Raw genomic sequence first — 24,995 nt, 5'->3', positions numbered from 1 at the left:
TTTTACTTTAATTCCCTTTAAATATCTATAGACATCATAAAGTTGGTCTCAATAAAAAATGTTTGAATCTGCTTTAAGATTATGCAGAAAAGTAGAAATTGTTCTAAAAACATAATAACTTTATAAGCTTACTAAACTTTTTTTAATGAGTTATTTCAAAAATTTAAGAAGCAAAAAAGCCTTGAGAAAATGTCACAGGATCCTGGTGTTTCAGATAAACTGTACTTACTTTATCAATACTCCAGGACAGTCCTTATAAACAAGAATTTTTTGAGCTAGCAATTACAAAGGTCCAGTGAGAATTTCCCTAACATCTTTCTCAAAGACAAGGCAAAGATGATGATCTTTTATTTTTACGTTCACTTCATTGAGCTTCCCAGGGAAGGGGGCTTGGGAATACGACACATATGGGCAAAAGCCTCTCTAACAAGGCAGTACCGGTCATGATCCTATGCCTTATATTTTAATATTTTGCTACTGCTTTACCTTCCTTTTTATTTCCTTATCCTACTTTTCTTCTCTTTTCCATTTGCGTAGGCTTACATTTTAAGTGTTAAGCATATTGTTGTGAGGATGTTTTCACACTTACAACATGCTAGATAGCAACACTAAATGGGTTCTTAAGCAAGTTTTTCAGGTCTTTCTCTCTGAAAATCACCCTGCCAAATTATTTAAACTCTTTCTTTATGTACAAAGATAAAAATCAGGGGCGCCTGGGTGGCTTGGTCAGTTAAGCGTCTGCCTTCAGCTCAGGTCATGATCCCAGGGTCCTGGGATCAAGTCCCATACCAGGCTTCCTGCTCAGATTTCCTCTCCCTCTGCTACTACTTCTGTTTGTGCTCTCACTTTCAAATAAACAAATAAAATCTCTTTTAAAAAAATTAAAATCAGTAGAAGGGCACTTGGCTGGCTCAGTCAATGCAGCATGCAACTCTTCATCTGAGGGTTGTGAGTTCAAGCTCCAATATGGGCTTAGAGCTCATTGGCCAAAAAAAAAAAAAAAAAAAAAGAGGCAGGGGTGCTGACCTCATGGCTGGTTCAGTTAGTAGAGCATGTGTCTCTTGACCTCAGGGTCATGAGTTTGAGCCCCATGTCAGGGGTAGAATTTACTTGAAATAAATTAATTTAATTTAACTAATTCAATATTGAAATTATTGACCTAAAAGATCAACTAGACAAGACAACCAAGTCTCTACGATATAAATTCACTGTAAGAAAGTGAACAGTACAATTACCTTTGCTAAATCTATCACAACTTCAGAGAGTTTGGGATAACGTCTTTCAAGAGGTTCTATTTCCTTGATTTCTGGCAACCTTACTCCAGCAAACACGGGATTTTTATAAAACAGCTCCTGATGTCTTGGAATGAGATTACCTGAAAGTGGGAACAGCACACATCTCTGTCATTGCACATCATGATAAAAAGAGCAAAGAAACAGATAATGTGGAGTGGATAAGAGTAAAACACGGCTTATGGACTTGGGGTGCTTTCAATACCCAAATCAACTGAAAACTGTGTTCTTATGGTGGTGGCACCTAGCAGGCTTCACAGTGGTGATGACACAAGTTAACTCAAGAAAATTAACATTCTTATCTCAACCTACTGATTTAGAAAATTCACAAGCCACTATGTATAGAACTGAAATCATGAGGGAACAGAGAAAAAGCACAAGGACATTTTATAATTTTTTAGATATAAGTACCAACACTTCATTCCTAACAACAAAGCATGAAGTGCTGTCCAAAACAAGGAAATTTTATTAGTCATATGATCAGAATCAAACATAGATAAATCAGTTCCACCCTTTAAGTAGAATTCTAAATTCAGATTAAATTGTTTTAATTTTTTAAATTAAAACTGTTTTAAAATTTTAAAAATCTACTGATTTTATAACTGTGTCCAGGGTCTGATTTGAGCACTTTTCATCGTCTTCTTCCATTTTGATACCTAATCTAATATAAAATATGAAAATTCTGCTGTGAGAACCTAGTGTATTGTTTATTGAATTTCTACCTGGGAAACTTAAAGTCCAGTTGTTAAATAACTCAAGTATTTTCCCATTATCTCCATTTTCCAAGTTCCATCTCCCAACATAAAGCTGATATTTCAACAAATGTGAAAAGAATTTGATAGTCTAGCTTTAAAATTCTGTTCAGAGCACTAAGATTAAACTACCTAGGAAGTCTTTGCGTCTCTTCATTTGAAGGTGGGGATGACGGTACCAGTCATTACATGGACTGCTTGCTAACCCAAAGAAAATAAATGATCATTTGCATCCCCTACATGTGATATATTGAGTGCAAAAGTGCAAAGAAAATTCTGTCTTTGCTCCTTTCTTTGCGGGGAGTGCGAGAGGAGGGTAGAGGCAGCACGCATGAGGCCGCATGTCAGATAAAGCAAAGCCACTCTGAGAATGAATTAATACAGATGGGGGAGATTTCCCCATGCTCCCTCCTGCCACCTAAAACACGTATCATCTTGAATATACCAACAACTTGTAAAACCAGTATGAGCAAAAACATAAGGGAAAAGCCTTGAAAATTTAAAATGCAGAGGTATAATCTTACCTAAACACATCATAATATGATATAGCTGATCAATATCAGAATCTCCAGGAAAAAGGGGTTCCCCCATGAGCATTTCCGTTACCAGACAACCAATGGCCCATACATCAACAGCCCTGGAATAAAAGCAATGTGGTATAAAATCCGGCATCCCACTACATTCACTGTGACTGAATCTGTCCTGCATATTACTATTTGGTATTTTGGGTATTGAGAATAGTAGTAGTAAGCTTCAAATTACTCATAAAAATACATTTCCCTATAAACTTAAAGTACTAATTCCCAATTTTACCCAAGTTAGATCTCCAGGAACTTCAGTTATTTGACTTAAGAGGGAAAAGGCTTCTGGAAAGTCAAAGTCGTTATTACGTGTACTTTATTCTGGAAGTAAGCCTTCTGGGTTTTCATTCAGAGCCTATTTGTTCTTGGTTTACACGTAACTGTAGTAAGGTTGATCATCTATCCCGCCATACCCTGAAAACAGCGTATCAAAGGTTGTCGGAGACACATTCAGTAACAACAAAGAGAACTGATAGCTAACTGGGGAAAAAAATTAAAAAACCGTCTTAAAAATCAGTCACAAGAATTTAAAGAAGAATATGCTGGTGTCATTAGAGTAGGGACAACTACCTTGAAATTTAATTTTTTTAAATATTTTATTTATATATTTGACAGAAAGTGCACAAGCATGCAGAGCGTCAGGCAGAGGAAGAGAGAGAAGCAGACTCTCCACTGAGCAGGGAGCCCAACAACATGCTCCCAAGACCCCAGGATCACGACCTGAGCCGAAGGCAGAGGCTTAGCCAACTGAGCCACCCAGGCACCACTACCTTGAAATTTCTTAGGGTCATAGCTGAATTATAAAATGGGAGAGTGGCGCAGTCAGTTGGGCGTCCCACTCTTGATTTCAGCTCAGGTCATAACCTCGGCTCAGGTCATGATCTCAGGGTTACCAGATCCAGCCCTGCATCGGACTCCCTGCTCTGCACAGAGTCTGCTTAAGACTCTTTCTCCCTCTGTCCCTCCCCCTTCTCTAAAGTAAATAACTTCTAAAAAATAAAATAAAGTGGTATAAAAGCTACAGTATAAAAATAAAATGAGAACTCAGAGTAATCAAGAAAATATTAAATGATGTGTGCACCGAAAACACAGAAAGTACAAAAAACATTTTAGGAAGATTTCTACCCAAAAGAGTAAAAGTCACCATCCCTTCTAATCTGAAGAACTCATTCATGCAGGTACTTCATGTTTCAGAAACATTTCACTCAATTATGATTCTACCCTCATCCTTGCCAACCCCAATGTGTCTCATTCTGACAGTGTCAGACTTAGAGTAGGGACAGTCAATGTTCTAAATGTATCTATTTCCAAGCCGCTGTACAAAACAGACCAGGTATTCACCTTTATTTCCTTACCTTTAAAATAAAGTATGTTTTCTCCAACTCATTGCACAAAAGACATTTAAAGGGGAAGCACCAAAAAGAACAAGTCACCTTATAAAGCTCCCTAAATGCAAAAATTCCTTTCATTGTTAGAGGGATCCTTTATATATTAGAAACATATTCCATTTTATCAAGAAAAACTGTTAAATCGGCCCTCCTGGCTCCCCCACCCCCTAGCTGATGTCTTACTTGCCATACTTGACATCACCAACCAATAGCTCTGGAGCTCTGTACCATCGGGTCGCCACGTAATCCGTATAAACTTCCCCGGGGGCTGCCAATGTTCGCGCAAATCCAAAATCACATAATTTGACAACGCCAGACTGTGAGACTAATATATTCTCTGGCTTTATATCTCTGTGTATGATCTAAGACAAAAAACAGAATATGACACATATGGGCACATCGAGTTAAGCAAATCATTTTTTGAACACCTGCCATGTGTACTGTACTGTTTTTGTCCCTCTCGTGAATACAAATAAAAGCATATGAAATTGTTCCCAGCTTTGAAGTAACTGGGACCTGGCTAGGCAAGAAAGGACACTCACGCTTGAAATTTCACTTAAACAATCAAACATATTAGATGAAACATTTATTACTAGATACCAGATCGATTGTTCTATTAATGACTACTCTCAAGACTAAAAGAGTAAGGCTATTATTGAAGACTAGAGTGGTCATGGAAAATTTTTATGAAAGGGGTCGCTTCTAAGGTAGGACTCTGATTCTACGTGCAACCTGGGTAAATATAGAAATGGAAGGACGATCTGAGTGAAGGAGAGTAAAAGAGTGAAGACCAGGGGCGCCTGGGTGTCTCAGGTGGTTGAGCATCAGGCTTGATTTCGGTTCACGTCATGATCTCAGGGTTGTGGGATCCAGCCCTCTGTCACACTCCCCACTCAGGGGGGACTCTCCCTTTGCCTCTATCTCACCTCCCCTTTCTCTCTCTTTCTCAAGTAAATAAATAGGGGTGCTTGAGCGGCTCAGTCATTCAGTGGCTGCTGTTAGCTCAGGTCATGATCCCAGGGTCCTGGGATCGAGCCCCGCATCAGGCTCCCTGCTCAGCAGGAAGCCTGTTTCTCCCTCTCCCTCACCCACTCCCCCTGCTTGTGTTCTCTCTCTCACTGTCTCTCTGTGTCAAATAAAGAAAAAAAAAATCTTCAAAATCATCAATCAATCTTTTTTTCTTTTTTAAAGAAAAATGCTGAAGAAAAAAATAGATTAGGAAACTCCAGGGAAATGTTTTCCTAGAGTAAAGGTTATGTACTGGGGAGGAAGACTGCCTCAACTGCCAGCCTGGGAAGTCTGAGATTGTGCTAAGACTTCCCAGGGAAGGGGCGCCTGGGTGGCTCGGTTGTTGGGTTGTCTGCCGCTTCGACTTGGGTGGTGGTCCCAGGGTCCTGGGATCAGCGTCGGGCTCCCTGATCGGTGAGAGGCTTGCTTCTCCCTCTTCTACTTCCCCAGCTTGTGTTCCCTCTCTCACTGCCTCTCTCTCTCTCTCTGTCAAATAAATAAATAAAATCCTTAAAAAAAAAAAAAAAAAGACTTCCCAGAGAAGTGGGAACCCATGTAAGTGACAACCAATAGGGTGTTTAAAGATGCTGGCCATAAACAAACTAAATCAGAAAGAGGGACCAGAGGCCAGGAGAAGAGCAATGGGACAGCTATAAGATGATAAGGGCCTAAACTAGGCTGGTGTCCAGAGAAATGGAATGGAAGAGATACAATTTAGAAATATTCTCAATTAGAATCAAGAGAATTTAGGAAGTAATCTTAGACATTTTACTTAAACCTGGGAATCTAAAATAATGGTGGCTCCATCAAAAAAAGTAAAGTCTAGAAAAACTTGGCTTCATGGAGTAATCAGTAGTTTAGTTTTAGCCATATGGGCTTTTAGGTGGATTGCTGAGCACCCAACTAGAGGCATTCACCAGGCAGTTAGAAAAGTAAAAAAGGTACAACAAGGTCAGTAGTTAGGATTTTTTTTTTAATTTTTTAATTTTTTATAAACATATATTTTTATCCCCAGGGGTACAGGTCTGTGAATCGCCAGGTTTACACACTTCACAGCACTCACCAAAGCACATACCCTCCCCAATGGCCATAATCCCACCCCCCTTCTCCCAACCCCCCTCCCCCCAGCAACCCTCAGTTTGTTTTGTGAGATTAAGAGTCACTTATGGTTTGTCTCCCTCCCAATTCCATCTTGTTTCATTGATTCTTCTACCCACTTAAGCCCCCATGTTGCATCACCACTTCCTCATATCAGGGAGATCATATGATAGTTGTCTTTCTCTGCTTGACTTATTTATCTAATATATATATTTTTTCTTTTTTATATTTTTCTTTATTCATTTTCTCTTTTTAAAATTCTTTCTTTTCTTTTTTTCTTTTTTTTTTCTTTCTTCCTTTTTGAACCTCTTTTTATCCCCTTTCTCCCCCCTCACGATTTGGGATCTCTTCTGATTTGGTTAAAGCATATTTTCCTGGGGTTGTTGCCACCCTTTTAGTATTTTACTTGCTCCTTCGTAGTTAGGATTTTTAAAGGAGAGACGATGGAAGTAGAAAACAGGATGCTGGGAGACAATACTAAAAATTCTACAGCTAGGCAAAATAAATTATTAGGTCTCCTTCTCAAACATAAGTAAGCTTCATTTTGAAATTGTAGAAAATATATTTATTTTTTAAAGGATTTTATTTAGGGGTGCCTGGATGGCTCAGTGGGTTAAGCCTCTCTGCCTTCTGCTCAGGTCATGATCTCAGGGTCCTGGGATTGAGCCCCACATCGGGCTCTCTGCTCAGCAGGGAGCCTGCTTCCTCCTCTCTCTCTGCCTGCCTCTCTGCCTACTTGTGATCTCTGTCTGTCAAATAAATAAATAAAATCTTTTTTTTTTTTTTAAGATTTTATTTATTTATTTTCTAGAGAGAAAGAGCAGGAGAGAGAGAGCAAGTGAGCAAGAACACAAGCGGGAGAACAGCAGAGGGAGAAGGAGACACATGCTGCCTGCTGAGCAGGGAGCTCTATGTGGGATTCAGTCCTCGGACTCTGGGGTCATGACCTGAGCCAAAGGCAGCTGCTTAACCGACTGAGCCACCCAGGCATCCTTAAAAATATATTTATTTTAAACTCTTTCAGAGGACAAAAGCAACCTGCTATTGCTCAGCATTTTGCATAAGCTACCAACTTCTCTTACATCCTATACATTCGTGGTGAGGCCACAGGATCAGCCCCACAGCTACTTCTAGCATTTGTGATTTATCTACTCACACACAAATTTAAAAATATGGCAGAATCAATGTGTTATTTGTTTTATACTATATTTGTAAGTGTCATTTCACCTAGAGGGGCTTTTATATGATTCTCAAAGGATATAAAATTAGGGGCGCCTGGGTGGCTCAGTCCTTAAGCATCTCCCTTCCGCTCAGGCCATGATCCCAGGATCCTGTGATGGAGCCCAGCGTCAGGCTCCCTGCTTGGCCAGAAGCCTGCTTCTCCCCTGCCCCCTGCTTGTGTTCCCTCTCTTGCTGTTTCTCTCTCTCTTTCAAATAAATAAATAAAATCTTTTTTTAAAATAGATATAAAATTATTATGATAGACTATAGGGTAAGAGCAGGGATTTTCATACTTTACAACTAGGATAGAGAATTTGAACTTAAAATTTGTGCATTTCACCCAGCAAATGTTACCTAGGGGGAAAGAAAAAAAAAAAAAACATAGCAAAACTCTAGTTTAATATTCATACCTGAAGTATTCAAAGTTGAAGTGTACTGATATCTGTAACTTACTTTCAAATGCATAAATAAATAAGACAGGTTAATGGGTAAATGGATGACTAGTGCAAATATGGCAAAATGTTAACAAGTATAGAATCCTTGTGGTAATTATATGGGTGTTCATATACATGCTTTCAACTTTCAGTACAGCCTAAAAATTTTATAGTAAAATGTTGGGGGAAAGACTCCGTGTTATTATGAAACATGAAAATTGGCATTATCAAAGTAACATGTTCATTTCAATTACTTTATTGGTCCAAACTTCAGGCTAGGCAAGTATCTCATGAAGTGATGGTATCTGGTAAGTTAACCATTGGCAAAGTAATTATTTAAACTAAATACTTACATTGTGACTGTGACAAAATCCAATTCCATTAATAATCTGAAACAAATACTTTTGAACCAGTTGGTAGTCTAGACCATTAGGAAAGAGCTCCAAGTCATCAAGAACTGTATGGTCAACAAATTCAAAGACCAGGTACCATCGTTTTTTTTTCTTACACACTTCCAACAAATTCACCAGATTTTCATGCCTCAGTTGCTGTTGTAAAAAAAAAAAAAAATGCAAAGTTGTTTTTACAACATTGAATTATTTAGCAGTCACTAAAATCTTCATGTAAGAAAAATATATAAATAAAATTTATAAACAGTATAAATTGTTAAAAGCATATTCTGGTTTTTTACTTATAGTCAAAAGGCCATACTTTCCCCTTCTCCTCTCAAGGAATACAATTAAACTGATGAGAAAAAATGTAGCTCCATCTTTGATGAAACTAAGCAGGATCTATGACCCCTATCTACAACAAACAAGGTGGCACTGCCAAATGTAGTCAAGATCAAACAGAAGTTTATGAAGATACCAAGAGATTGCCTGTAGCTAAAAAGCTGGGGAGAGCACAGTAATCCAAAATTGGTGACATACCCTGAAAAGGGAAAAACAAAACAAAACAAAACAGAAACAACTCCTTATTTGATAAAATAGGAACAAGATTTATGGGCTGTCAGTGAAAGCAACCCTAGAACTGAATGGTACCAAAGAGCAGCAAGGAAGGGAGGCCTGAATAATCACACAAAAACTCATTTGCTGGAAGCAAATCTCTTGGTGAGGCCAAGTGGAAGGCAAAACAACTCATTATGAACAAACCAGCAAATGCAAGTATAACAGAAGTCAATCCCACAAACCAGGATTGCATTGTAAGGAACATCATTGGGAACCATGGTGGAGTCCTGCTAGCCTAGAACAAGATCACAGCTTCTCCCCCAAATGAAATAGTCCAGGAAGGGCTCACTTTGTTACAAAATAAGAAACAATAAAAAAGAAAACAATCCAGGATCTATTCAAAGATACTCTAAGAAAGAAATGGTGGATGAATACTCATCAGAAAATGTTGCCCCCATTCAAGGGAAAGAAACTACTAGCACACAGCCCTGAAAACCTTCAGTGAAATAATGATCCAGGAAATTTATACCCAATAAAATTGTCTTTCACGTAAACGATGACAATGAAAAATTTTGAACATTAGCAGTAAATCCATTAGTGCAGGACTAAATCTTAGACAAATGTGGACATCAGGGTCACAAAACAGAAAGTGAATATTTAAAACTTAATAGGGCACAAATGATATTACTAAAAAATTTTGAAGAAAGAAGAAAATGCAAACAAGAGTGTATGTACGCTGATTTCCTTGTCAATGGGTCAAAATTATTTTCAAACTGAAATTTTAAATTACAAGGCCTAATTACAAGTTACATGGTAAACACTAAGAGAAATAAGATGTCTTTGAAAATCAAATGAGTGAGTGGGAGAGAAAAGGAAACAGAAACATAATAATTAGTTTATAAAGGATTACATATTTTATATAATGCTATAGTTATGAAAGTAACAGATAGTAAAAAAATACTAAAAATAAAAATAAAAAACAGTAACAAATAATTACAAAAAGTAATTTCCAAGTTATCAAAGGAAACCTATCCAGTATTTTAAAAATAATTCAGAGTATATAGAAAAATAATCTTAAAGGTGTACTAAAACATCATAATACAATAAATAATAATAACAAATATTTACATACTCTTTACTATGTTCCAAACACTATTCCCGCACAAAAACCCTATGAAATAGGTACCATTATTATTTTATTTTACAGATGAGGAAACTAAAGCACGTAGAAGTTAAATAACCTATCCAAAGTCACACAGCAATAACTGCTAGAGGCCTCTGTCTTTTCCTAAAAACACTTCATTTTTGTTTAGTTCCTTGTTCACTTCCAGAATGTCTGCAAAGGAAGCACACCCAGATCTGCAGCTGACTTGAATGCAGAATATTTAGATTTCTTATTCTTAACCACTAAGCCATACTGACTCCTTTTTTTAAAAGATATTATTTATTTATTTGAGTGTGAGAGAGAGAGAGAGTAGGAGAAGGGAAAGGGAGAAGCAGACTTCCCACTGAGCAGAAAGCCCAGTGCAGGGCTTGGTCTTGGGACTCTGGGATCATGACCTGAGCTGAAGACAGATGCTTAACCAACTGAGCCACACAGGTGCCCCCATATTGACTCTTAAAGGGGAAAACAATGAAAACTAAGACTGTACTTATCTGTTACATAATAACTCTAAATGGGCTAAACTCGCCTATTAAAAGATTCCAGATTGAACCACAAAGCACTTTCCAATATATCACTGGTTAAATGAATTAAGGAGTATCCATACAATGAAATAAACTGCAGCAATTAGAAAGAAAAATGTAGGGGCACCTGGGTGTTTTAGTCAGTTAAGAAATTGGGGAAATGTGGAGTGCCTGGGTGGCTCAGTGGGTTAAAGCCTCTGCCTTCAGCTGGGGTCATGATCTCAGGGTCCTGGGATCGAGCCCCATGGTGGGCTCTCTGCTCAGTGGGGAGCCTGCCTCCCCCTCTCTCTGCCTGCCTCTCTGTCTACTTGGGAATCTCTGTCTGTCAAATAAATTAAAAATATTAAAAAAAAAAAAAAGAAATTGGGGAAATGTGTTGCCAGTGGACTTGCCTTGCAAGGAATGTTAAAAGAAATACTTTAGAGAGAAGGAAAATAATATAGACCAGAAAATCTGGTCTACATAAAGAAAGGAAAAGAATCAAAGGAGTAAGTGAATATTTTTCTTATTCTTAATTGATATAACAGATAACAGTTTATTCAAAATAATAATATGAATAATGTATTTGATCGCATGCTTATGAATATATCTTCTGTATATAAATGCTTAGGTATGCTTATATAAAAGTGAGATGAATGGCAACAATGGTACAAGAGACAGGATGAAGGAATTAGGATTACTTTATTATTAAAAATCATTCATATACATGTAAAGTGGTATAGTGTTATCCAAAAGTGGATTTGGATTAGTTGTAAACATATGTTGCAAGTTGTAGGTTAAGTACCAAAAAAAAACAAAGTTTAAAAGGAACTATAACTGATAGGCTAAGAAAGAAAAAAAATGGAATCATATTAAATTTTCAATTACAACCACAAAAGGCAGAAAAAAAGTGGAAGACAAAAGCAGAAACCAAAACAAGGGCAACAAATAGGAAATAGTAATAAATATGATAGAGAAGGTATGTGCTATGGTGAATACTGTGAAATGTGTAATGATCTGCGGACTTGTACCCCTGGGGCAAATAATACACTATATGTTAACAAAAATAATTTAAATAAATAAATAAATATATAAGGTAGATATTAAAACTATATCACAAAATAGCCAATTTGAACATCAAGGATCTAAATATTCCAATTAAATGATGTAGAATGTCAGAGTGGATCAAAACACACAACCTTACTATATGCTATCTATTAGAACTACACATTAAGGGGCGCTTGGGTGGCTCAGTCATTAGGTGTCTGCCTTTGGCTCAGGTCATGATCCCAGGGTCCTGAGTTGGAGCCCCGCTTTGGGCTCCCTGCTCACCGGGAAGCCTGCTTCTCCCTCTCCCACTCCCCCTGCTTGTGTTTCCTCTCTTGCTGTGTATCTCTCTGTCAAATGAATAAATAAAATCTTTTTTTTTTTTTTAAAGATTTTATTTATTCATTTGACAGAGAGAGATCACAAGTAGGCAGAGAGGCAGGCAGAGAGAGAGAGAGGAGGAAGCAGGCTCCCTGCCGAGCAGAGAGCCCAATGCGGGACTCGATCCCAGGACCCTGAGATCATGACCTGAGCCGAAGGCAGCGGCTTAACCCACTGAGCCACCCAGGCGCCCCAAATAAATAAAATCTTAAAAAAAAAAAAAAAAAAAGAAATACACATTATAAAATGTGTATAAAACACATACAAATGAAAAGTAAATGGAGGGAGGGTACCTGGCTGGCTCAGTCAGTAGAGCATGCAACTCTTAATCTCAGGGTTATGAGTTCAAGCTCAGTGTTGGATTTAGAGATTACTTTAAAATCTTTAAATAAATAAATAAGGTAAATTAAATGGATGAAGAAAATGTACATACTAAGCCAAAGAAAGCAGGAGCAGTTATATTCCAGACTAAACCAAACTGCAAAGTAAGAAAAGTTACCAAGGATAAAGAGGGCATTTCATAACGAAAAGGTGTTAATTCTCCAAGGAGACATAATAATTCTTAACATGTATGTGTCTAACAATAGAACATTAAACTATATGAGATAAAAATTGATAGAACTGCAGGGAGAAATAAACAAAACCACTATCATAGTTGAAACTGCCAACCATTCCTCTCAGAAATACATAGGCCCAACAGGTAAAAAATCAGGAAGGACTCACAGTTAAATTCAGCAACACCATCAACCAACTTGATATAACTTGACATCTACAGACTACCCCAAAACAGAATTTACATTTTTCTCAAGTTCAAATGGAACACTCACCAAGAAAGACCACATTGTAGGCCACAAAACATACCTTAACAAATTTAAAATAATAGAAATCACACAATGTCTGCTCTTGTACCATAGTGGGATTAAACTAGAAATCAACAAAAAGATAACTAGAAAATTCCAAAATATGTGGAGACTAAACAACACACTTCTAAAATGAAAACATAGACTAACAGTTCTACCTTCCTCTTTCTCTCACTCTTTCTCTGTGCTTTTATTTTTAAAAGCTGATGATTACCACATTTGGTAGGGGTCCGTAACTCAAAACAACTGTCCTATTGAGAATTCTTACAAAGTTAAACAAAATATTTTAAAATCCTCTTAAACAGGGGCACCTGGGTGGCTGGCTCAGTGGGTTAAAGCCTCTGCCTTTGGCTCAGGTCATGATTCCAGGATCCAGGGACCGAGCCCCACATCGGGCTCTCTGCTGGGCAGGGAGCCTCTCTCTCTCTCTCTGCCTGCCTCTCTGCCTACTTGTGATCTTTATCTGTCAAATAAATAAATAAAATCTTTAAAAAAATAAATAAAATCTTCTTACACATATAAAAGAGCCAAGAAGACAGTAAGGAATTACTGGGTCAAAATCAAGAACAAGAGAACTCAGAGAGTTAATTTCAATACTTAAGCTGATTTTGCCATGACCAACAGGTGTGTAACTGAGCTTGGACTTTTGTGGCCTGTTGGGTCTAAGAGGGAAGGAAAAGTCAAAGTTCAAATACCTTCCAAAGGTGGAGTCTCTGAAGCCCAGTGCAAGCTGGGCCCCTAAGAACTATATCTTCCCCAGTAAAAATGGACAGAAATGAACCAGTCCCCAGTAGGCTTCACTTTAGCCTCAAATTATTCCTAAAAAATGTTTCAAATAATTTCCAATGAAAAATCAAAGACAACCAGGTATAAAAAGAAATGCGATACCACAAATAAAAACTATAGGGACATAAAGAAAACCAAAGCAGATACAGCATGAGTTCAGATATTAGAATTATCAAATAAGGGGCGCCTGGGTGGCTCAGTGGGTTAAAGCCTCTGCCTTCGGCGCAGGTCATGATCCCAGGGTTCTGGGATCGGGCCCCACATCGGGCTCTCTGCTCCGCAGGGAGCCTGCTTCCTCCTCTCTCTCTGACTGCTTCTCTGCCTACCTGTGATCTCATTCTGTCAAATAAATAAATAAAATCTTAAAAAAAAAAAAGGAATTATCAAATAAAGCTACTATGCTTAAAAAGAAAAAAGTCAACCTCAAAAAACTGTGGGAACTTGAGGCACCTGCCTGGCTCAGTTGGTAGAACATGTGGCTCTTGATCTCTGGATGGTAAGTTCGAGCCCCATGTTGGGGGTGGAGTTTAAGTAAGTAAGTAAATAAATAAATACCAAAAAAAAAAAAAAAAGAAAAGAAAAGGAAAGCTTAAAAAAAAATGGGGTACCTGGCTGACTCAGTCAACAGAGCTTGTGACTCGATCTCTGAGTTGAGTATAGAGCTTACATAAAAATTTTTTGAGGAGCGCCTGGGTGGCTCAGTGGGTTAAGCCTCTGCTTTCGGCTCAGGTCATGATCCCAGGGGCCTGGGATCGAGTCCCGCATTGGGCTCTCTGCTCAGCAGGGAGCCTGCTTCTCCTCATCTCTCTCTCTGTCTGTCTCTCTGCCTATTTGTGATCTCTCTCTCTGTCAAATAAATAAATAAAATCTTTTAAAAAAAATTTTTTTTTGAAAGAACTTGAAATCAGGGGTGTCTGGGTGGCTCAGTGGGTTAAAGCCCCTGCCTTCAGCCCAGGTCATGGTCTCAGGGCCTGGGATGGAGCCGGGCATTGGGCTCTCTGCTCAGCAGGGACCCTGCTTCTCTGACTACTTGCAATCTCTGTCTATCAAATAAATAAATAAATAACCTTTAAAAAAAAAAAAAAAGAACTTGAAATCAGAAAAAGTGATATAGAAGACTTAGAACCAAATAAAAATTTTAGAACAGAAAAGTATAATAATTTCTGTTTACAATAACAGTAGACTAGGTAATTTATAATAACTCTCATACTGAGTACACGTAGAAAAGCTGGACAAAAATATAAAACCACTGTTGTAAGGAATAGGAGAGAGAAAATAATAACGGATATCTAGACTAGGATCTTGAAGACAGAGACCCAGGGAAGTAAGCCAAGCAATTAGTTATTTTTTTAAAACCCTGGAAACATACAATTCAGAGAGAAGATTAAGAGTCTGAGTGGCATTTTTGATAATCTTATGGCCTGAGATAATAGCATTTGGGGTCTGGAGGCCATCAAGGTAGAAAGAAGGGGTACAGCCTGATGAGACCCCTTCCTACTTTGGGTTGGCCCAAAAAGTCTACAAACTATAATGCTGAATAATAAATAAGCATTGTCATGGACCACAATTCAAATTCAAATAATGCAAATTCCTCAAACTGGACTAAGATGATGGCACAATGTTAGGTTTCCTGAGTACGCTCAAGAGCCACATAAAAGCAAGTGTAATTCCTCTCAGGGGAAAGATAGCAGCCAGAGACTCAAGCTATGTACACCATTCTTAAAAATTAATACAGGCATATCAAAAGTTAATTTAATAAAAAACCAAGAGAAAAAAACAAACAATAGAAATAAACATATGGGAGATCCAGATAATAGGTACTTAGATGAAGACTTTAAAAAAGACAAAATAGTCAAAAAAAAATCACAATAAAGAGTTTTGGCAGCAAAATGGAAACTAAAAAAAAATCCAATAGAAATACCAGAAGAATTGAAAAATACATCTTTAATTAAGAAGTCAATGCTTAAGTATAAAAGTACATTATAAACAGTAGGTTGAAAAAGAATTACTGATTTTGAGGATAGGTTGGAAGAAAATATCTAGACTGAACCAGGGAAAAATGAAAGGCTGGAAAACACAGAGAGTATAAGAGACACATGGGGAAAATCTAATATGAAACTAAGTTCTTAAATGGAGAAGAGAGAATAAGACAGTAGCAATACATGAAACAATAATAGCTAGGTATTTTCTAAAAGTGACAAGTGACATTATTTTACAGATGCAAGAAACATAAATTCAAGGTAAAAAAAATAGGGAAATTAACCCCACATCGAGGCCATTATTACTAAATTGCTGAAAATCAAAGTCAAAAAGAAAATCTTAATGCATCCAAAAGAAAAAAGACACACTAAGAAATATCTGACATTTCAATAGAAGCAATAAAAACCAGACGAACAGTGGAAATGATATCTTGGACACAATGAATGTAATGGACTGCCAACTTAGAATTCTGTATCTTTTGCCAATAGTCTTTTTTTTTTTTTTTAAGATTTTTTTTTTTTTATTTATTTATTTGACAGAGAGAAATCACAAGTAGACAGAGAGGCAGCCAGAGAGAGAGAGAGAGAGAGAGAGGAAAGCAGGCTCCCTGCTGAGCAGAGAGCCTGATGCAGGACTCGATCCCAGGACCCTGAGATCATGACCTGAGCCGAAGGCAGCGGCTTAACCCACTGAGCCACCCAGGCGCCCCTCTTTTGCCAATAGTCTTTAAACAAAAAGTAAAATAAAGGTGGGTTTTTTTTTTTTAGACAAACAAAAGTGGACAGCATTTCCTACCAGTGCATCTGCTTTAAAGAAAATAAAGGATATGTTTTATTGTTTTATTTATTTATTCATTCATTCATTCATTCATTCATTTGGCAGATATTCATTCATTCATTTAGTTGACAGAGAGAGACAGCAAGAGAGGGGACACAAGCAGGGGGAGTGGGAGAGGGAGAAGCAGACTTGCTGAGCAGGGAGCCAAATGCAGGGCTTGATCCCAGGACTCTGGAATCCTGACCTGAGCCAAAGGCAGACGCTTAATGACTAAGCCACCAAGGTGCCCCAAGGATATGTTTTAAATACAAGGGAAATGACCCTAGATGGAAGCTCAGAAATGTAAGAATAATTGGTGAGTAATGGGAAGGGTAAATATGAGATATGTCCTAATAAATACTGACTGAACAATTTGGGAGGAATTTAATTATATACAGAATAAGATACATAGCAGGGACAGCACACGTATCTGAAGTGATTCACTAGAGTGAATATGGAATGTGAGATACTGGCACAAACTTAGACAAAAATACCAATGGAACAGAATAAAGAGCAGAAAAGCCACCCCTACATATAAAGACCTATGGCAAATGAGGAATTCAGAACCATGGAGAAAAGATGCTATTTTCAGTAAATGTTTCTGGGACAATTCTGGGACATCAATAAAGAACAAATAAGACTTGACTGTGTCATACACCATAATTAAGATCAAGTCTAGGTGTACTGAAATATAAATATGAGAACCAAAGCTATTAAGTTTCTGAATAATAGTATAGAAGGATACCCTAATCTCTAAGTAGAAAAAGACTTTTTGAGCAGACATAAATGGTACCAACCATAAAAGAAAATATTAAACATTATGCTGAGTGAAATAAGTCAAACAGAAAAAGTCAATTATCATATGGTTTCACTTATTTGTGGAACATATGGAATAGCATGCAGGTCATTAGGAGAAGGAAGGGAAAAATGAAGGGGGAGAAATCAGAGTGGGAGAGACACCATGAGAGACTCTGGACTCCAGGAAACAAACTGAGGGTTTTAGAAAGGAGGGGGTTGGGGGGATGGGTTGGCCTGCTGATGGGTATTAAGGAGGGCACAGAGCACAGGGAACACTGGGTGTTATAAGCAAACAATGAATGAATCATAAAACACTACATCAAAAAAGCAATTGCACTACTGGGTATTTACCCTAAAGATACAAATGTAGTGATCTGAAGGGGCACGTGCACCTGAATGTTAATTGCAGCAATGTCCACAATAGTCAAACTACAGAAAGAGCCTAGATGTCCATCAACAGATGAATGGATAAAGAAGATGTGGTATATATATACAATGAAATACTATGCAGCCATCAAAAAATGAAATCTCGCCATTTGCAAAAACATGGATGGAACCAGAGGGTATTATGCTAAGCTAAATAAGTCCATCAGAGAGACAATAATCATATGATCTCACTGATATGAGGAATTTGAGAAACAAGGCAGAGGATCATAGGTGAAAGGAGGAAAAAATGAAATAAGATGAAACCAGAGACAGATACAAACCATAAGAAATTCTTAATCTCAGGAAACAAACTGAAGTTTGCTGGAGGGGAGGAGTGTGAGAGGGAGGGGGTGGCTGGGTGATGGACATCAGGGATAGTATATGCTGTGGTGAGAAAAAAATAAATTAATTTTTAAAAACTAATCATGTACTGTATGGTAACTAACATAATGGAAAAAAATATTAAAAATTTGACTACAGGGGCGCCTGGGTGGCTCAGTGGGTTAAAGCCTCTGCCTTCGGCTCAAGTCATGATCCCAGTATCCTGGGATCAAGCCCCACCTTGCGCTCTCTGCTCAGCAGGGAGCCTGTTCCTCCTCTCTCTCTGTCTGCCTCTCTGCCTGCTTGTGATCTCTGTTTGTCAAATAAATAAATAAATAAATCTTTAACAAAAAAAAAAAAGAAAAAGAAATGGGCAGAGGACATGAACAGATATTTCTCCAAAGAAGACATACAAACAGCCAACAGACACATGAAAAGATGTTTAACACCACTCAACATCAGGGAAATACAAATCAAAACCACAATGAGATACCACCTCATACCAGTTAGAAAGACTAAAATTAACTCAGGAAAAAACAGATGTTGGCAAGGATGCAGAGAAAGGGAAACACTCTTACAAGGTTGATGGGAATGCAAACTGGTGCAGCCACTCTGGAAGACATTATGGAGGTTCCTCAAAAAGTTAAAAATATCTGCCTTCAGGATAGAGCCCTGCATCTGGCTCCCAGCTTAGCAGGAAGCCTGCTTCTCCCTTTCCCACTCCACCTGCTTGTGTTCCCTCTCTTGCTCTGGGTGTGTGTGTGTCAAATAAATAAATTAAAATCTTAAAAAAAAAAAAAAGAGCTACCCTACAGCCCAACAATTGCACTATTTGGTGTTTATCCAAATGATACAAACATAATGATTCGAAGGGATACCCCAAAGTTTATAGCAGCAATGTCCACAATAGCCAAACTATGGAAAGAGCCCAGATGTCCATCGACAGATGAACTGACAAAGAAGATGTGGTATCTATCTTTAATGGAATATTAGTCAACCATCAAAAAGAATGAAATCTTGCCATTTGCAATGACATGGACGGAACTAGAGGGTATTATGTGAACTGAAATAAGTCAGTCAGAAAAAGATAAATATCATATGATTTTACTCGTATGTGGAGTTTAAGAAACAAACAGAGGAACATAAGGGAAGGGAAGGAAAAATAAGACAAAACCAGAGAGGGAAGGAAAGCATAAAAGTTTAGGAAAAACTGAGGGTTACTAAAGAGGAGGTGGTGCATGGGGGCGGGGGGGGGGATGCAGTAACTGTATGATGGGCATTCAGGAGGTCACATGATGCAATGAGCACTGGATGTTATATGCAACTGATGAATCACTAAATTCTACTTCTGAAACTAATAATACACTATGGGTCAATTGAATTTAAGTTAAAAAAGAAATACAAAATAGAGAAGATCAAACATTATCTTCCTAAAGATAAATAAAATTGATAAACTTCTGGTGAGACTGATTAGAGAGAGAAAAAGATCCCACAGTAGGCCTGAGACCTGAGACTTTGAAAGGTCTGCTTGCGGGGCGCCTGGGTGGCTCAGTCGTTAAGCATCTGCCTTCAGCTTGGTTCATGATCCCTGAGTCCTGGGATCGAGCCCCACATCGGGTTTTCTGTTCATCGGGAAGCCTGCTTCTCCCTCTCCTACTCCCTAGCTTGTATTCCCTCTCTCGCTGCTTCTCTCTCTGTCAAAAAAATAAATAAAAATCTTAAAAAAAAGAAAGGTCTGGGGTGCCTGGGTGGCTCAGTGGGTTAGGCCTCTGTCCTCGGCTCAGGTCCTGGTCTCAGGGTCCTGGGATCAAACCTTGTGCCTGCTTCCCCTTCTCTCTCTGCCTGCCTGTCTGCCTAATTGTGATCTCTCTGTCAAAAAAATAAATAAAAATCTTTAAAAAAAGAAAGGTCTGCTTGCGAAGGGAGCCCTTGGTTGGCACGTGGGAACTTGGATGTCATGAGGGGTCTCGTCATTTCCAGAACTGATGAAGTGGCTCAATGTGTGATAAAAATGTTTACGCTGAATCTCTGTGTTCCTTTTGGGACTCTGAAATTTTGGTATGAGTCAGGCAGAGGGTGTCTTACATGAACATCCTCCAGTAAAAACCCTGGACACCGAATGTATGGAATCTCCTTAGTAGACAGTATTTCACATGTGCCGTCACAGATCATTTTTGGAAAATGTATAAGTGCATCCTATGTGACTCCACTGGAAGAGGATTCTTGGAAACCTGTGACAGGTTTCCTCTGGAATTCATTGCATGTGCCTTTTCCTTTGCTGGTTTTGCTTTATATCCTGTCACTATAATAAATCACAGCCATGAGTACAACCTCATGCTAAGGGCTCTGAGTCCTCCTATTGAATCATAGCATGTGGAGTGGCCTTTAGGACCCCCCACAGAGATGACTGATAGACAGATACACAGGTAGATAGATAGGCAGATGGATATAGAAAGAAGCAACTAATATTTCAAAATCATGTTTATATTCATAGGACAAATGAATATGCATATATAATCATTTTATTTATTTAATGTCAAAAAAGAAATTTATGTCTTAAATTTTGGCATGGAAATTAATATAAGAACAGTAATTTTTTTCTAAAAATGCAATCTTGATCAGGAAACAACTTTTTTTTAACTCAGTATTTACTCACCTTTAGTAATTTGATTTCTCGCATAGCAATTTTTTTAACCATTTTGTCATCATCACTTTCTAAGAACTTCTTGATGGCCACAATTCTTCCACTATCTTTATTCCTACACTTCATCACCATTCCATAGCTCCCTTCTCCAACCAATCCTAGGTTCTCATATTTTTCCATTTTAATTCAAAACCGGTAGGAATTCTTCTTGCTGTGGAAACCAAAACATAGAGTTAATAATGCTGAGCATATTAATTTCCTCCACCTTTCCAGTAAATTAATTCTTCCCCACTTGTTTTCCATATTAGAGCAGTTGCTGTGTTAATGGATCTTCTGCTCTGACTCACAATTTCTTACTGCTTCTACATCTAAGCTATGTTTCTCAAATTCTTTCATTTAAACAAGACATTTCACAGTAGACAAGAATTAAAGCCATTAAGTTTAGGGGCGCCTGGGTGGCTCAGTGGTTTGGGCTGCTGCCTTTGGCTCGGGTCATGATCTCAGGGTCCTGGGATCGAGCCCCGCATCGGGCTCCCTGCTCCGCACGAAGCCTGCTTCCCTCTCTCTCTCTCTCTCTGCCTGCCTCTCTGCCTGCTTGTGATCTCTGTCTTTCAAATAAATAAATAAAATCTTAAAAAAAAAAATAAAGCCATTAAGTTTAAATTATTAGATACCATATTAATGAAATTCAACATATTTTTAATTCAGATAAAGCCATATTTGAACTATCATGGAAAACAATTATAGCTTACTTTAGGAAAAAACAACTCCTTTTCACTCAGAGGTGAAAAAGCACAAGTAAGTTTTGTTTTGTTTTTTAAGATTTTACTGTTAAGTAACCTCCACACCCAAGTGGGACTCAGACTCATAGCCCTGAGATCAAGAGTCATTCATCCTACCGACTAAGTCAGCCAGGTGCCCCAATGAGTTTGGTTTTAGTGAAGATCATATTTATTTTTTTTACATCAGGTTTAAAAAAGCAAAGTTGAGGGGCAAGTAGGTGGCTTAGTTAGTTAAGCAACGACTCTTAGTTTAGGCTCAGGTCATGATCTCCTGGTGGTAGAATCGAGCCCCAAGTCGGGCTCCAGGCTCGGGTTGGGGGTAGGGGAGAGAGGGTCTACTTAAGGATTCTCTCCCTCTGTCCTTCCCCCCACTCATGCTCTCTATCTCTCTCTCTTTCTCAAATAAATAAATCTTTTAAAAAAGCAAAGTTGAAAATCTTTATGCACTTTCTACTCAGTTGGGAAAAATATTTGTTCACAAATGATCATGTACCAAGTTAACACTAAGAAACTTTCACAAAGCTGTTTTTCTTTACCTTCCTTAATGTCGTAATTAAATTCCCATATTGAACTTACAAAATAACAACAATAACATCACAGTATATAAGCAAATTGTTTAAAAATTAAATTTTAGTAGGACCAAATACAGTAATTCAAAAATCCTTTTAATGATTACTCACTTTGAGTATGATCATTTGAATTTTGTGTTTAGAATTCTTTTACATCTCATTATATGACATTTTTGGATAATGGCTATCCTAATAATGACTGATGAAGGATCAGTGAACATTCTTCTACATATTTTGGTATAGAAAAAAACTTTTCAGTTCAAATACAGATAGATTTTAATTCACAAGACTTGACTGTCATGAAATATAAAAGCTAGTAACTCCAAAGTTAAATTTATTTATTTATTTATAAAATATTTTATTTATTTATTTGACAGAGAGAAACACAATAAGAGAGGGAACACAAGCAGGGGGAGTGGGAGAGGGAGAAGCAGTCTTCCTGCCAAACGGGGCGCCCAATGCAGAGCTGGATCCCAGGACCCCGGGATCATGACGTCACCAGAAGGCAGACACTTAACAACTGAGCCACCCACGTGCCTCTGTAGCTGATTTTTTTTTAACCTAACAATACAAGAATACTCATTCATAAAACGTTGAAAGAAAAAAAAAAAGTCACCTATTTTATTAATTGTGTCCTATGGCAATCTAAAACTAATTTACCCAGATTGTGAATTGTGATGTTTCATTTTCTTCCATACTTATCAGTTATCAGCACACTGACAACAAAAACAAAATAAATACCCTCTTTGTTCTAGCAAACTGTGATAATCCAGCGTGTATACATTTTCATCAGTTTACCTTAATAATCTAAGGATAGATAGACAGATAGATAGATAGTCAAACAGACATGGAAAACCAGAAGACTGTGCCGAAGTGGGAAAAGATGACCATAAATTCCCATCAACACCAACTCCAACTATTTCATATTTTACCACTAGCTTTGATAGTAGTTTCTATCAGCTGTTTACAGAGCAGTGTCCACAACACTAACTTTCCATATGTGACATATTAACTTCCATTGAATCTCTACTATTTTTTAAAAAAATTCTCAGTGTAATTCTCTCTCTCCTTTCCTGAAATTTTTTCCCCCTTCCATTAAGACAGCATGCTTTCTTAAGGACTAGACCTTTAGGTTTCTCATGCCAAGAGCAAAAATAGGGGGACACTATAATCTGAATCATTTTTAAACACTTTGCAATTGGTGTTCTCAATGCCTGAAAATGCAAAGTGAACAAAATTAAGATTACCTTAAGCAGGTCTGAGATGTGATGAAGCGTATCGCAAGCTAACAGTAAGCAAGTTTTATTCTGGAAACCAACCAGGCACGCTGAACACACCTGCTTTTTACTTTTTACTGCCCACAAATACCTTAGAAGTATCCCAGCTTAAAAAGCCTCTGGTTTCCTGAAACAGTTACTCATAAACTACAGTTTTTCATGCCTTCTACTCCTGTGCACAGACTGCAAGGCTGCCTGGCCAAATTGGCAATGCCGTATTCCTGGACACGTGCCATGGAAGCATATGGTTCTAATGCCAACAATCAGGTACTAAAAACAATGCTTTTTTTTAAATTATTACTTTGTTAAAGACAGACTGAAATCTATCATAGATCAATGAACGAGATAACAAAAGTTTTTTTAAAGTATTGTACAAATAAAATAAAATATTTTTAAAAATAAATAAATAAAAAATCAAAGTACTGTACTTGGGGCGCCTGGGTGGCTCCGCTGGTTAAGTGCCCGCCTTCAGAGCGACGGGATCAAAGCCCGCATCGGGCGCTCTGCGCAGCAGGGAGTCTGCTTCTCCCTGTGACCCTCCCCTTCTCATTCGCTCTCTCAGATAAATCAATCAAACCCTTTTATAAAAAGATGATACATGTATTGTGCTTACCGTTTCTTTAAAATCCTTTCACATGGAAAGACCTAAAGGTTTCCAACTTGGAAACAAATTTGGGGCGAGATGCATCTCGCTCGCAGGTCTACCAGACGCGGACTAGCAAACCGGCAGTTCCGGAGCCGGCTGGGTCTCTTGTGGGGACGCAGCCGCGGGCCGGGGGCGAAGCGGGCGGGGAGGCAGAGCGGCCTCGGCCAGCCGCAGGCGCGCACTCGGGAGCACCGCGGGCCGCATGCTGCCGTCGTCAAGGCAACGACCTCACTCTGCCCCAACCATCGGCCCAGTCTCCCGAGACAGACACAGCCCGGGTCCGAATGCGCGCACGGCAGGCACCGACACGCCCGTCAAGGCCGCGGCCCGTAAAGAAATGAGCTGGACGGGAGGCGCCGACTCCCCGCTCTCCAGGCGCCCCGTCCCCCGCGTCTGTGAACCTGCGCGGCTCCCGCAAGCCCCGGGCGAAGGCGTTGGCCGCCGAGCTGCAAGGGGGCGGGCTCTCACCCGCCCGGCCCCGCCCCGAGTGCGCCAAGCTTCCCGTGCTCTGATTGGCTGGGCCCTGTCGTCACGAGCCACGATTGGCTCAGCGCCAGCCACCCTGCCCCTGCCCCTGGGGCTTGGCCGGGTTCCGCTCCCCGAGGCGCCGAGGCCTGCGCCGGCTGATTCTTCGGTTCTGGAGCGGAGCGGGGCCGTCTGCCTTCGCCCGGAGGCCTGTCCTCGCCGCGGAGGGCTGGAGGCGACTCCGGTGCTCGCGGAGAGAATGAAGGGGTGGTGGCGCTGAGGGACTGGGAGAAAACAGAAGAGGGACACAGGCAGAGGGCGACGAAGCACTCCTGCCCGCGGCCCTGCGGGGGCGGGGAGCCGGGCCTGCCCTGGGCGCCCCCAGCCGGGAAGGTGCCGGCCTGACCGCGATTCCATGCTTCCCTTCCGGTCGGGGCGGTGGGGCCGGGCGGGGCCGGGCCGGGTGGGTGACGAGGGTGACACCCTAGGAGGTGATGATTAGTAGCTGAGGCAAGGTGAAAGCAAGCAGGTGACAACGCAAGCGACGTCAGGAGGGACCTCGAGGACAGCTTGGGTACTGAAAGCGAGGGCCACACGGTGGCTGGAGATAATGGAAGAGGGAGAGAGGAGAAGGGCTAGGGCGTCCGGGAGGCTGGAGGAGAGGTGCAGCGCGGGCGTGTGGCCGCCGAAGAGGGTGCAGTTGCGAGTGACACTTGAAGGCACAGACAATGCCTCAGGGCTAGCTAGATCCAGGGCCAGGCAAGACTTGGTGGTTAAGAATGACGCACAGGCTTGAGTCACATTAAGAAAT

The 24,995-nt window shown here is 39.5% G+C and overlaps 1 protein-coding gene across 2 annotated transcripts in view; it reads right to left on the bottom strand.

The window, feature by feature from the left end:
- CDKL2 (cyclin dependent kinase like 2) overlaps positions 1 to 24,995 on the bottom strand; it is a 46,763-nt gene that overhangs the window by 18,298 nt on the left and 3,470 nt on the right. Inside the window, exons 1-6 of one of the 2 annotated variants that reach the window (XM_082727009.1) lie at positions 23,687 to 23,823; positions 20,458 to 20,656; positions 8,128 to 8,322; positions 4,197 to 4,375; positions 2,569 to 2,681; positions 1,236 to 1,375 (exon numbers count right to left, since the gene is read on the bottom strand). In XM_082727009.1, coding sequence (XP_082583135.1) covers positions 1,236 to 1,375; positions 2,569 to 2,681; positions 4,197 to 4,375; positions 8,128 to 8,322; positions 20,458 to 20,625 — 795 coding nt within the window. In that variant the 5' untranslated portion in view covers positions 20,626 to 20,656; positions 23,687 to 23,823. Of the gene's footprint in view, positions 1 to 1,235; positions 1,376 to 2,568; positions 2,682 to 4,196; positions 4,376 to 8,127; positions 8,323 to 20,457; positions 20,657 to 23,686; positions 23,824 to 24,995 lie in introns of those variants that run through there. The other variant, XM_082727010.1, reaches the window with a different exon arrangement.

Source organism: Mustela nivalis (genome assembly GCF_964662115.1).
Source record: "Mustela nivalis genome assembly, chromosome: 4".
In the NCBI taxonomy this organism is placed as follows: domain Eukaryota; kingdom Metazoa; phylum Chordata; class Mammalia; order Carnivora; family Mustelidae; genus Mustela; species Mustela nivalis.
Note: the sequence above shows the minus strand (reverse complement) of the source record. Positions and strands in the feature narration are given on the sequence as shown.